General features: G+C 39.9%; 2 protein-coding genes across 2 annotated transcripts in view; both read right to left on the bottom strand.

The window, feature by feature from the left end:
• LOC109990583 (protocadherin-15) overlaps window positions 1-14,968 on the bottom strand; it is a 184,322-nt gene that overhangs the window by 12,342 nt on the left and 157,012 nt on the right. The window contains exon 36 of the mRNA XM_065949432.1: window positions 269-290. Within this exon, the coding sequence (XP_065805504.1) occupies window positions 269-290 (22 nt within the window). The remainder of the gene's footprint in view (window positions 1-268; window positions 291-14,968) is intronic.
• On the bottom strand, window positions 5,178-13,945 carry LOC136177270 (protocadherin-15-like). Its single transcript, XM_065949431.1, has one exon. It carries the CDS (start codon window positions 10,631-10,633, stop codon window positions 8,813-8,815), a length of 1,821 nt encoding a protein of 606 aa, XP_065805503.1. The 5' UTR covers window positions 10,634-13,945; the 3' UTR covers window positions 5,178-8,812.

Raw genomic sequence — 14,968 nt, 5'->3', positions numbered from 1 at the left:
ACGGCAAGATCCTTTCTGTGTTCAGATAAGTTGCTGTTTTAACATTTAAGTATCACCATCAGTAAACCTGACATATAATTTATGTAGAAATTGGAAACAGCCGGTGTAAACACCATAAATCACAAATAATGCTCTAATTTATGATACTATGTCTTCATTATGAGAAACAGAAAAGAAAGAAAAGAATGAAGGACAGCACTAAACATGAGAGGAAAAGAGGAAGTGATGCGAGTGAGTACATACAGGGCACACGGCGAAGGAAACTTACCTCATGTTGCCCGTATCCGCGCCTAAAAGATCAAAGAGAGAAACAGAAAGAGCACTTACCAACTCGGTCAAGAAAACCTTACGATGAACAAAATCCTCCTGATGTAGATGTGTCGGTAACTCATGTCAACACTTTGCTGTGTGTTTCTCTTACGGCAGAGGAAATGGGATGTCTAAATCAAGACCCAGATGGAAGTGGCCGCTGGAAACGTATTTAATTTGACAGAATTTAACCCATTTTGCGAGAAGAAAGTAAGAAGATGAAATGTGTGTGAGTGCATGTATGGGAGTGTGTGTATATTGGAGGGTTATATAAGAACTTGGGCTACTGATGGAAAAAAAAGTATTCTTGCACCATCATCATGATAATAGCTTCATAAATAATATTACCATCATGTTTACAACTCAAATGAGCTCATCCTGTTGTTAAGAAAACCAAAGATTGAGTAAATACTAAACACGACAATAATAAAGCAACATTTCATTTACTGTGAAAGTTGCGACTAGTTTAATGTGTGGCCATTATTCATTTGTGCTGGGCTCATTTTTTTCAGAGCAACATGTGAATAACAGATGTAAAAACTGTGAATGTAAACACACTGTAGAATAAATGATCAGAATGTCGGTACACTCTCCTGTGAACAAGCTTCGATAGAGGTCAGCTCAAGTTCAGTAGCTTCATGTAATCATTTTGACCGATATGGTGAATAGTTGACCAGCTGGTTGGCATGGGGAAAGTCATCAAATGCTTCCTCATAAAGAAACGTCCAGGAACAGGAGAGCTCCTTATCGCTAGTAGAAGTACAAAGAAAGATGTTGTAAGAAGACGGGAAAAAAAAACCCAAGGCACTCGCTTTTGAGAGAAAGGTTAAAATACCTATTGAATTGGCTTCCACACGTTTCCGCGTCCTCGCCAAAACATTTCTTCAGCAGAAGAAGGCTGGACGCCGCAACACGTCGAAAACATTTATTATTTTTTTTCCATGTTCTACTTTTAAATTTGTGCCATTTTAACAAAGGCATTTTAACCTTTCTTCTGAAGATGGCTTTTTCCCGTCTTTTTTCAAGAAACTTTTACTCATGAAGAGACTCCAAGGTTTCTAATCAACCCTCTATGGTGTCTTATAGCTTTCCAGTCCAGTTTAACATATTGCTCTCTTGGTTTCATTTTTTTATTGGCTCAGAAATTGACATTTAGGTGTTGCATGCATACAACAATTCCAAGAACCATTAACCAGCCATAGAGAATGAAGTGATTTTTTCAAAGGGAAGTGAAAACCTCTTTTGAAAGACGGATGCAACATAAATTCCAGCCATATGTAGAGAGGGTTTGGACTGTTTGTTTGAGACACTCAGGACTTATACAAAACATTAAGAACAACATTAAGCTTGAGCTTAAAATCCTTAAAGCACCTCATAGTGACACGTTTAATGAAAACTTGAGATGTGGTCAGTTAAATTAAAGCAGATTTTCCTTCTAAGCACCGTCTGTTTGTATGAGGTGAATGCTTCTACATAAAGAAAGAGTCTGGTATGCTTTGAAGAAGTACAAGAGTACTCTAATTTCAGTTACGGCAGCAATGAGCAAACCTTCATTCTATCAAAACATTTGACCTTTTTAAGAGAGACAGGAGCCTTTTCTCTGTTTGTCTGTTTTGTCGTCTAGTGACAGAAAATCAAACATATCCAAAGAGGACATTGTCGAGTGCTTATAAAATAGACATAATTATATGAGCTCAGTAGTATTACATTAAAATGTTTTGCTCTGACAACATCTCGCACTATCATCACGGTGTCGACAGCAAATGCTTTTTCAGGGACGAAACATCAGGACTGACTCTGTCTGGTACAAGTAAAAAAATAAATAAACCAGTGGTAGTCTCAGAGGCAGACGGTGCTAAGCAGCTGACCACCATCGGTTAGCAGTTACTTACATTGCTGCTGCGGCTAATGACTTCCTTGCACTATAAAGCTCCATGTTTCCCGTGCAGATGAGCAAAACTTATCTCTCATCAAGAAAGCCATTAGGCGCTTTCACAAAGAGCAAAAAAAAAAAAAGCTTTAAGTTCCAATCATCCATACTGACTGAAGACTGAAATTAATACACTGGGTGAAAACAATTTATTTTCACTGCATATCAGATTGTTGTCCCCCCAGCAGGAGAGTCGATGAAAGGAGCAAATACGCTCGATGTGATGTTAACAGTACTGTGAAATGAAGACTCACTGTTCTGAGAAAAACCAAGTAAGACGAAAAGAGAAACAAGAATGTGAGGGAACAGGCGAAATGGAGTGAAACTAAAGGAAATGTCAAAACATGCAGGAAAAACAATACGAGGTCGAGCAAAAATCTGAAAGAAAAATACAAAGAAAAAACAGACCAAAAAATGTACGACCATGTGTCTTGTTATGTTCCGAACAGGAGGCACTGTCGAGTGCAAACAAGGTAATGAGCAGGCCAAATGAAGACGTATGACAGAGCAACAAACGGCGACTTTTAGAGGACACATCACATTCCCCTTTGTGTTATAGGAGTGCAAACACGTGCACATTTTTTGAACCACTCGAGCGTTTCATTTAATACATTAATTGAGCCTATCGCAGTGATTCTAAAGCACATGGAGACACACGCTTCAAGGAGACATGGTGGCCTTTCATTCACTTGATTATCTGCTTAAGTAGAAGTGTTGAAAGAAGGACGGGTGGATGTAGTGAAGGCTTATAAGAGGATGAATAAAAAGGGTGATGAATGGAGGAATAAATGGATGAATACACAGATGAAAAGGTTGCTCATTGGGTGGTATACAGGTTAGAAGGAAACAGAAGCGTTTGTGTGTGTGTGTGTGTGTGTGTACACATTTGTTTGCTCCAGAATAAAGCTGCAAGGAGAGTGTGCCCAGCATTGTGTGTTGTTTAATCCGTGTTTGTGTGTGAAGAATAACTCTATCTCTATGTCCTTGCTGCTGTGACAGACACATTATTAGTTCTTCTTGCAACAAAAACACACAGAGAGATATCTGATCTCCGTCGAGCACACACACACACCACTACAAAAATACACACTTCTGACATGATTGAGTCTTGCGCTTTGTGTCCCCTCCACCTTGTTCAGCAGTGTGTACGAGAAACAGAAAGGCAGGAGAGAAGACATATTATTAGCCCTTAAAGGACTCCGAATATAACAGAATTCTTCATGTCTCTTTTCTTTCAACATTTTGTCTCTCCCTTCTCTCTACTGTAGCTCACTTGCGCTTTGCACACATTTGTAACTTCCTTTCCCCCCCCGTTTTTCTCCAACTTGTTTCACTCTCTTTTGCAGATTTCACCATGTTCCAACTCCACAACCCTCTCTCTCTCTCTCTCATATTTGTTTATCGGTACATTTTTCTTATCTTGTCAGCATGACATGTAGAGAATATCTTCAAATACAAAAATCGCTTCTCATTTCCAGAATAAACCTGTTTGAAAAGGGAGGTAAGCATCAGTGAGAAGGAGCTTCTTTGTGTTTGAAATGTGAAGAGAGAACCTGCAGACAAATAGCTGTATATACAAAGCTTCAAACAACTTTATATTTATACAGCACCTACAGTATGATATAAGTCATCTGGCATTTCTGAGGTTCAAATTTCTTGACTAAACCCACCTCGAACAGATTTACACTCAATGCAAAAATATGCCTATAGCTTTTTTTTGTGTTGGAGATTTGTTATGCTTTTCTTCCACATAGGGACAGTGAGAGAGCGAGAGAGAGAGAGAGAGTGGAGAATGATATGCAGGAAAGGAGATGCAGGTCAGAGTCAAAACCTGGGCCGCTGCCTTCAAGGACACCAGCCTGTGTACATGACGCACCAGACTAACCTCTCGGCCAACCAAGTATACTCAATGTTTTCCATATGTACCATCACAGTTTAGCATTGTAGCAAATATTTGTAAAACATTTGCACTGAATACAAAGTACAACGCAGGGTGACAGAAATAATGGTTCTGAACTCTTTCTCAGAGGTATCTAATGTGTTTTCAAAAATCGATGACAATCAATTTGAACCGTAACCCTTTGTCTTTTCTTTAAAATGAATCAAGGTTAACTTGACTTCTTTGTCAGTCAAGTTAAATGACATTAAACTGTTCAAACAGTGAGAAGTGCTGGCACAAACCACAAAAATAAGAGTCAACTTGTGAGCGTGGTTGAAAAGATGATAATAAGTCACAAAGATGCCGGTAGAAACCTTTTCCAAAAAACACCATTTGCAAGAGCATATTACAGTTTTCTGAAGCATCACGTCTCATTCTTTGCTTCAACTGCCACATTTTCCATGATAATCTTCACTGAACCAAGGATCAAACCCGTGACTTTACAATTATACAACCACTGCTCCCTCACCGTGTCGTGTAACTGTGTTTCTCGGTTCACTTTCAATTAAACACAGACACGCTTTGCTGAGTGTTTGAAACAAAACAGGATGTCAAAAGAAGTCTGTTCTCCGTGCAAGAGCACACACAAAGAACTGAAGGGGAATCTGTCTGAGGCAATGAAGATACACAGAGAGGGTATGAGTGTGCGCAATGACATGCAGAACACTGAGGTGGAGAGCTAATCTTAACATAAAACATTTCCAAAGCAGTCATCTGAAACAGCCGCCCTGCAGCGCTGCCTGCAACCTGTTTGATGCAGCTCAGTGTACGTGGCGTCGTTGCGTTTCATACCCAAACTCTTGTGTGCACTATACTATACATGTAGAATGTTCTGTGTTAGTCCATTAGCTTCTCAAACACGTACAGCTCATCAAGAGAGGTTTATAGCTTGATCATTAATTCATGTATGTAAACAGAGGAATATACTGCTGAACAGATCAGCATATCTGAAACAATGCTCATCATATTATGGGAGGGAATCTGACAAATAGTCATCCTTTAGTTAGCATTTTACCACTACCTCGCCAACATTATGTTTTTTTTTTGTGTTGCACAATATGACAGGAAAACAGTACATTTTATCTATGATCTCTTGGGATTTACTTCTCCTGTCAATAACTGTTACATACGCTAAATAATGCTAATGTAAGCTGGTTGAAGGAATGGTAGAATGCTCATGTTATCTGTGACAGCAGTACAATATCATAACATTTGAGCTCCCTACCATGGGCGTGATATCAGAGGAAATTTGCAGAGGGAATGTGGTGAATAACACAGACTATGTTTGTGTGTGTGTGTGTGTGTGTGTGTGTGTGTGTGTGTTAAATTGGCGACACTGCTAACAGCTTTATAGATTCAATCGAGAAACGATCCATCAAGCTTTGTGTGATAGTTCAGTGTCTGACATCACATATCCTCTTTTAATGTTAATCACTACATAGAGGAGTATCTGGGTTTATTCAGTTGTATACATGTTGATGATTTGATCCAGTTACACATACAGTATGAGCATCAGTGCCACTGAATCTGTATTAATATAAATGTCACTGTAAGAATTAATTCCCTTTTATCAAGCAGTAGAAAATGTAACCCTCTTGCCTAAAGTAAAGGGATTTCCTGTTTTGTTTGGTTTGGGGGAAAAAGATAATCCTAGGAAAAGAGACGAAACTTCACGTACATAAAAGTGACTTAAATGCTTTGCTAGGGCTGGAGTGTTTATATAAGATAAGATTTGGCCTTGGAATGCAGACATTTACATCAAAACCAAGAAGCGCCAGCTAAACTAAATCTTTACATTTTTTGAGTAATTTCTGATTCCATTAATGATGCTGGGAAGCATTTCGTCTGCTGAAAAACGCTTTTTGCAAAGACCTCTGATGAATAAGCCTGAATGCAATTTTGTAACTATGCCCTACATTGAATTAGACAGTAGAAACAAACAGCAGGTGATGTAAAACTTGTTCCAGTGTACATCAATGGAATAAGACTTATGTCATTTTAAAAGTAGACATTTGCTGACAAATGAACTTTCTCCAAGAGCAGAAACCCCTTCAATGCTATGAATCCACAGAGTAGTTCCACTTGGACCTGATGTGGCTGTGCGACCTTCATAACACACCTGATCTCACATTTGACGTGAGTACAACAATAACGTTACTCAGAAGGCCAGCGGCATGACTCCCCTCTGCACAATTTTCATCAAGAGTAAACAACAGCAACAATTCCATCATTGTCAGTCAGGAGATGCTCCACTTTGCATTTATGCCCACAGCACTGCTGTTTCTATTCTGCTCCTCCCCGAGGCTTTCCAGGGGGAAGGTGCAGTTTAGATGCAGGACAAATGTACATGATTTGGGTTTCTATCTTAGTTACAGTTTATCTACTGCTGCTGTTAATGTGACATACTGTGTGTCTCGCTGCCATTCTAATGAACCAGGAGTATTTAATACATTACCTCTGAGTATAAAAGTGAGGAGAAAATTATAGCACTAAGAGCATTGCTAAGATGCAATGAGGACAACTTGAACACTACAGAGACTGTGAAATTATGGTTTGACTCCAAGTTAGCACCACATATTTTATTGGGAAAAAAAAGCTCCTTTTGTACCTTTTCATGTCGATTATTTTCCCAGTATGCCAACATTAGAACAACAAAAAACAACCTCGAAAAGGGTTTATAAAGGGTCAGCATATATTTTGAATAAAAATGTCACTCTACATTAGCTTAAGATGTCTTTTCCACTATAGCTATGCATCTAGCCACTAAATTCTACTTTTACTCCTTGAATAAGCAAGTATTCAGTTGAACCTGTTGAACATTAAAAGACAATATATGAACACTGCAGATGTACAGACAGAAAACAAACGATACAATAGAGTAAAGAAAAAGTATAAATATGAGTTAATAAAAGACAGACAACAAGACAAAGGTGTGGAAACCTTAAAGGGCTAACAATCAATATGGAGAACTACAAAAATAACTACGGTACCAACTTCATGAGTCTTTGACAGAAAGCTGAACAGACCCAAATGGACTAACAAGGATAACAGTCACTTAAAAAATGTAAAAATGTAAGAGTAGAATAGAGAAAATACTCTGTTTTCTTATATAAAAGTTGACTCTAAACGAGTGTTAATGGATGACATCCAGAATGAAAACAATACAGTTGTAGAATAGAAATGCTTCTGCAAAGCTTTCAGCCCTCAGAGAAAAGACTGGATCCATCCAGCAAAATTCAACCCAAGTTGGCAGGTTTCAAATGTTCTCTCCTTCTCCTCTGTTTCATGTTTACTTTTCACACCCAGTTCAGACTGCGCACTAACTCCACAGAGAGTGTAATTGGCTACTCACAACAGCATGTGGGCCGATCAACAATCATGTGTCTTTGATTGATTATAATTTGTTGTTGATAAGATTTCAATGGCTTGGTGTGGATGAAAGCCCTTAATAACAGTAGCCAGGAAGAAAGTTAACATGGAGACATTTTGCCACCTCTAATCATCTGAATGTACTGCTCTCATCTGCTGCTTTTTAAGCCAATTTTCCTCAGAATTCATTAGCAAGTCCAATAAAATCTGTTTGTAGGAAACTACTGTATAATAATGGCAGAAAAAGAGTCAGCCCTCTATATGGTATCTTCAGCACTGAAGCAGGCTTTTGAATTCCTTTAAGGTTCCCTGAAAGAACACAAGACTGGGAGACTACTGAAGAACGCACTACTAAGATATGAAAACAATTGGTGCATCAATTACTACAGGATAATATAAAGATAATTGTGTTAGAAAAAAGGAGAAAGACCACCTTAAGAGATCTCCTAAAAAATCATTGGATCTCATGAAGTTGAGGTTAAAAGACCAAAGAGCCAAAGATAAATACTTTGTAGTAAGAAATAACAAAACCACAACACCATCCAGAATTCAACAAGTCTGAATGTATAAATATTTTGGGAGATGCTGCAATATAAGTTGTCCTTTCCTCTGCAAAACTGGGGATGAGTTGTAGCTTTTAGTTTTATCTCAACAGAAGAACGCTGGTTGAAGTTTGCCTGAAGGCTCGAGTGTTTACTGTTCTCCCTCTTTCCTGCACTCGCTCATTGGTTACTTTAGTACTGCTCCAAAAGTACTATTCAAGTGGTCCAAAATTTAAACCAAGATAAGCAAACTTTTACTCCGCTTTCACTGGTACAAGATTTGATCTGTACATTTTTTAAAATTAGCAGATTACTGGGCAGACAATGGTACCAACCGATGAGCCAACAGTCTGATCTTCCTGTACTCTTAGTCCACCTTTAAACTGATTATTATTTCCTATTCCTTCTTATACACTCTTTATCTTCCTCTCTTCCAATAACAGAAGTGTTACAGAATGCAGAGTCACTTTCTCCCCTTCTCTTGTTCTGTTCTCTAAAAGTACATTTTTTTTATCTTAGTCATACTTCTTTTTCTTTCTTTTCTCCAGTAGAAAACGAAAGTCTTGTTGCAAGAGAACAGAGGCAGCAGAGTGAAGTCACCCAATATTCAGAGCATCCCACTGAGCTATTTTAAGCATCACTCCCTTGACAGCTCCTCTGCAACCATGCAACAATGTCAAGAAATTGTTCTTTGTGTGCTCTCCACTTCGAAAAGGCAAAAGGCTAAAGCATTGTAGACTGAGAGGGGAATCGTTTCTCGAGCTCTTCCACGATGGAGTTCATTTTTGGGTTGGGCTGAATCTGTTGGAGTGGAAGATCCTCTCCTCCTCCACCCGCTCCTTCTTTAACTCCCTCTCCTCCCTCTCCTCCTCCTCCTGATGTTGTTAATGTATCCAAAGAGTCAAGAGAATCGAGAGAATCCATTGAAGCGTGGCTCTTCATGACCTTTTTGAGTGGGATCTGTTTTTGGTCGATCTGGCTGAACATGTTCGCCACAGACTTCTCAATGTCCGCAATGTTTTGGATGTTTTTTAGTATTCCTTTCAACTCTCGTCGAGGTTGTTCAGGCTCCACGGGGAGGGGCGGCGGAGTTGGCCGGAGGGAAACGGGCCTCAAGGTAGGTGCTTCTGAGAGCGACGGCAGGACAAAGGTGGACGGACGCAAGAGTGACGGGGACAAAGGGGGAGGGAGAGGTGGGGGAGGAGGCGGGGGATGCATAGGTAGAGGAGGTGGGGGAGGAGGAGTCCGTCGTTCTGTATGGTTGGAGTGGGTTGGAGGGGGAGGGGGAGGGGAGGAGGGGTGGCGTGGAACAGGAGATGGAGGATTGAGAGGTGACAGGGAGGAAGTTTGGCGTGGACGAGGAGAGGGAGGATGGAGAGGTGCAGGGGAAGAAGGGTGATGTGGTGGAGGAGTAAGAGGAGGGAGAGGAGCAGGGGAGGAAGGTTGGCGCGGTGGGGGAGGTGGAGGAGCTGATGTGGTAGGTGGAGGTGGTGGTGGGGATGGAGGAGGTGGTGGTGGAGGAGGGGTTGATGGCGGATCAGGGATTACCTCTAGAGTAACCTGAAGTCTTTCGTCCACACACTGATTTCCTGTTAAATTTGACCCAAATCGTCGCAGCACAGGAGGAGTTGGTTTGTGACTTGGTGGAGGTGTACCTCCATCGCTTTGAGTGACAATGATACTTGGGGGACCCTCTTTGATATGAACAGTTGGGAAATTTAGGGAGGCGTTACGCTTCTGGTACAGAGGAGATTCAGGAAAAACCGAAAGTAGCATGTCAGGCGACAAAGATCCTTGTGAGTCTCGGTTTTGCCTTTGCCTCATTTCTTGCGCCTGTTGCTCAAACTGTCTTGCTTGTTCTTTCACGGTCAGCTTGGGTTCCAGACTTGGGCTTCCAAGTAAGTCTGAATCCAACCCCCGGTCAAAACCTGAATCAAGACCAGCATCTTTGCTGTCCTTGAATTCGGCCTTTAGAAGCTCCAACTCCCACTGCACAGGATCCATGACCACTTGACGGCGCAAAGCGTCATACATCTCTTTTCGGTGTAGTCTTGACGGGAGTGTCCAGCTGTGTCCACCCCCAGATCCCCACCCGCTGTCACTGCCGCTGTAGCCACCAAACCCAACATCACCTCCAGTGGAGCTGAGTCTCAGCCAGGCCTCACGAAGGCCATTCCTAGAAGGTGAGAAATTCCCAAGGAGATCCCGTCTCCTCTGGCTTCTCCCAAGAGTGTCAGGGCTGCTCAAAGTCCCATCCTCATGGTAGATTGGGTTTTTGATAGTCAGGGGGTTCTCATCAGAGAGGAAGGTAATGCTGGACTCAGACTTAGGTAGGTTATGAAGTACCCCTCCATTAGCAATACACTGACGATGAGCAGCAATTGCTCGTGTGGCAAAATCTGAGATCAGGCGTTGGCGATCACTTTCGTCCACACTGCAACCCCTCCCACCAACACCACCTTGGTTTGCCCGGCTAGCACATGGATGGAAGGAAAAAAACGAGAAAAAGAAGGAATGAAGGGAGAAATAATAAAAGAAAGGCATATAAAATATAAGGGAGAGAAGGGTGGAATGAATTGATAATATGTGATTGACACTAAAAGAAAGGGAAGAGGCAGATGAAGACTGAATGAAATCTAAATTAAAAGAGCAGCAATGCAAAGTTGTAAAGAAACTTGTTTTATAAAGTGGAGAACATAAAGAATGGGATAAAGGTGGATAAAACCTTTGAAAGGCTGCATGAGCTGTTTGGTAAATGAAATAAAACGAGACTTTACATTAGGAGACAAATTAAGAACGGAATGAGAGGAAAGGTATGGATTTCAAAAGAAGCAAGAACATTTTATTTCAGTACTTTTTTACCAGAGGGGCAAGAGATGGAGCATGAAAAAACAGTCTTCAAACACTAAGGGAAAGAATGAAAATAGATGTTACGTATTTGAAAAGTGATTTACTACAAAGGCACTACTGAAACTATAAACAATGGCAGATCTGTTGGGGCAAGGATAGACAGCCTGCATGATGGAGTTCTGAAAGTGTTCAGAACACAAACAGTGATTATTTCCTCACTTGGTAAAGGTGCATCGATCTGTGAAATCTCTGGTGTAGCTTGCAACTTTGTTGAAGATGCAAACTCTTTTAGCACTTCATGCTACATTGCTGCCTTCTTCTATACTGAGGCAACCAATGCAATTTAACTAGACTTCTAATCTACGACTGATCAGCTAGAAGCACAATGCACATCTAGCTACACATCTCTCTGATCTATGAAGGTAAAATGACCCTGTACATCAAACAAGACTAACCACTAACAAGCACAGACACAAACACAAGACTAAAGCAGCAGAACTGTTACAGCATAATGTCAAACTGGCCAAGGATGTGAGGCAACTTTTCAACATCCTACTCACTTTGGTCTGTCGGTCATGGGTAAAGGTGGACGGATGGGAATGAGAGAAGATGTACAGATGAATGCATCAGTCGGCAAGAGACGAGGAAAAGAAGAATAAAATGACAACAAGAATAATGTTAAAATTGAAAAGTTGTGAAAAGAAGGAGCAGAAAAGACTTCTGTATATAACAATAACACACCACAATAAATGGAAAGAGGAAAGCGAAATGTAATCTGTCAGTTTTGCTATCTAATGAAGAAGAGAATGTCTTAAGGATTTGTTTGTCCAGAAAACTTTGTATTAGCTTTAAATTATTCATTGTCCACTACTTTTGTTCAAGTGTATATTTCCTGACCTGTCACATACTTTACACAACAAAAACTATCTTCTTTTTGTTGACAGTGAAGGAATGGCCCTTTCACATTCTATAAAAGGTTTATTTCTCACTTTCCATTGTCGGCCTAGACATAGAACTCGCAACCATTAAAGTCATAACTGAATTACCATTCACAAATTGGTTATGATTACAAGATAAGATAAAACTTAATTGATCTCCAGAGGGGCAAGTAGCAGCAGGTAGTACAAAAAATAAAAATCTAACAGAATAAATAAGATAAATGCAAATAAAACAAGAGGTATCTCCAACTGGAATATAAATGAGTGAAGTGAACTATACCGGACAATAAAGACATTTTGATTATTGCAGTATTTATGCTCAAAGATTAACAGAAAATTGTCATTTCTTGATCCAGTGATCAGTTGTATAGAGAGGACATCTCAACATTTAGAAAACCTTCACTATGGGGTTTGCCTTTCACAACAGAAGTCAGTCAAACACCCACAACCCCGAAGTGGTAAAGAAAGCACAGAAACAGTTTATGTTCCAGAAAACGAGCCTGAAGAAAATAAAATGTTAACAGTGTGGACTAGCCATGAATCTACATTAATATAAAGACATGGTCCTTCACACCTACAGTTTTAACAGAACACAAGTGATGACAATAGCATGCGCTGTAACTTTTAATTTCACCTTTGAAAGATGTTCTCTGTTCAATTTGCACACAGGTGGACAGTTAATCAAAATATGTAACTTTGTTAACTGTTAATCTGTTATAATGTTGTTAACTTTGAAAACTGAAGTCAACATTTAGGTTAACGGATATTATAAAAAAAACAAAGACAACATGAGCTTTTTGCAGGGTCAATATATCGAGTTCTTAAGAGTCGATGAAGACCAAGAAAACTCAAAATGACACACGTCTGTGTTGAAAATCTACACATAAAGAAACCTTTTTGATACATCATCACTGTCTTCACTCAAGCGGCGCTCCAGAAGTACATTCATTTAGGTCAAGCAGCACTTCACAATAAATCACCCAGGGCAGAGACTGGCTCGTTATTCCAAAATCTCTCTGAAGTACAGGAGGCGATATGCTCTTACTCAGGTTGTCTGCGATCCATCTTCCCATGTAAGAGCAGGGTTTGGACATTAAATGAAACAGAATTTAAAACTTGAAGGTTTTGATACTTGTTTTCAAATTAACGTCCACGCTACAAATTAATTTAAAAAAATAGCGCTGATACTAAAAGCTTAACAGATTAATGCCTATCTCTGAATTTGCATCTAATGCTACGTAAAGAAAACTCAGCTTCTACTTGTTAATAATCAGACTTCAAAACCAAATCTGTCAAGAGACGAGCCAAATCCAATTAAAAGAATGAAAAAAAAGAAGCCTGGAAAATCAGTCGACTGAGCAGTTTGATAATGGGCCTTAATTATGAATGAGAAAACTTTGAACTTTGCCAGATTTGAAACTCGTTTGGGATTCCCTAGTCCCTGAAAGATTGAAGTTCAACAGAAGATACACAGACACACAGAAGTATTTCATTGGAAATCGCAAACTGCTTCCTGGTGGGCGCACACACACACACACACACACACACACACACACACACACACACACACACACACACACACACACACACACACACACACACACACACACACACACACACACACACACACACACACCTTCCCCACCACAATTAAACATGCTCTGCAGCTTATCAATAGAATTAATTATTGCCTGAGGTGGTCTTTATAAATTACGAGCTGCATTTATTTCAATTATCTCATATCCAAGTTCATTTCCGCACACATTTTTCAGGATCATTTGGGCTGGTTAGACACACACACCAGCACACACACACACACACACACACACACATTTTAAAGCCCTTATTGTCATTTGGAGATAGTTTCTACCATCTTGCATATGAATTGCGCTCATGTTAATGGGAATGGGAAGGCATATCAAGGACAGACAGAAAACTGGTGATGCATGTAATGCTGATAAGAGTTCCTCTCAACTTCTTGTTAACGCTCCAGTAAGGAATTACAAATGAAGTATCCGTGTATTGCCTTAAGTGTGTGTGTGTGTGTAGAAGAGAGATAGAGAGAGAGAGAGAGAGAGAGAGAGAGAGAGAGAGAGTCTGAGGTTGTTCAAAGTTTCAGATATCAGATAACAAAGTGTTTTCACAGTCCAGTCCCTATTAGCCACTTGATTAGACAAATTAACGTGTATAAAATGAAGATTAATTCAAATAAAATCTCAAGAAAATTTACAAAAAATAAAGGATCTAAGTGGTGTAGACTAGAGACCATTCCTAAATGTCACAATAATAAAGCCACTTTTCTAGGTAGCATATATTGTCCTTCAGCCCTGATGGGGTTGAGATGCAGGGCAGAATGAATGAAAAGACAGTTTTGCATAATCATCAAAAGGCTTCATTTGCTGGCCAGGGTTCATGGCCTTATGATAATCAACAGTAGGAAGTACTTGCACAGGGGACATGTAGGGGTCAAAAGGAGGAGTATGGTGGGTAGAGAGAGGGGACTGAGCAAGATGGTTACAATGAATGGATGATTGGGAATCATTCAAAATGCTGCTGCAGTTGTATGCTTGTTCACATTGTCATTTCAACGAGTACTGTCAAAAATAAATGATACATTTTAACTTAAACTTCAGAACAAACGCTAAGCAAAATAAATCATACTGCAATGTTCTTGGAAAGCTGATCAAGAAAAAAGGGCATTTTTAGAGGCTACATTGTAGGGACTTTAAAGTGACTGAAGCCATCAGTCGATATTAATCTTTCAGAAAACTTGAGAGGCTGCACTTGAAGTGAAAAACTGTTCTGTGTGCGGATCGTTGACCTTCATGTTATCTTTTCTATAGTGAGGACATTAGTATGCATTACAACATGGGAAATGACAAGGAAAGAGCTGAAAGAACATCGTCTAACTTTGAGTCGATAAAATTGAAGGGTTTATCTTCAACTGTTAATGCATTCAAAATCAAAGCTTTGTTTGGTGTCGGTTTGATGCGGCGCTCTTAGGCTCTGTTTGATTAATCTAAGATTGTGTCGTACCGCCGCAATGTCAGTTTTATTTTTGCCTCAAAAATGAAAAACAAAGGCAGAGAAA

Source organism: Labrus bergylta, chromosome 21 (genome assembly GCF_963930695.1).
Source record: "Labrus bergylta chromosome 21, fLabBer1.1, whole genome shotgun sequence".
Taxonomy (NCBI): domain Eukaryota; kingdom Metazoa; phylum Chordata; class Actinopteri; order Labriformes; family Labridae; genus Labrus; species Labrus bergylta.
This window is presented reverse-complemented; position numbering and strand designations above follow the sequence as displayed.

Bases quoted from the DNA above. Each gene is read 5' to 3' on its own strand.
- LOC136177270 (XM_065949431.1), bottom strand. From the start codon at position 10,633: ATGCCTTTCTTTTATTATTTCTCCCTTCATTCCTTCTTTTTCTCGTTT.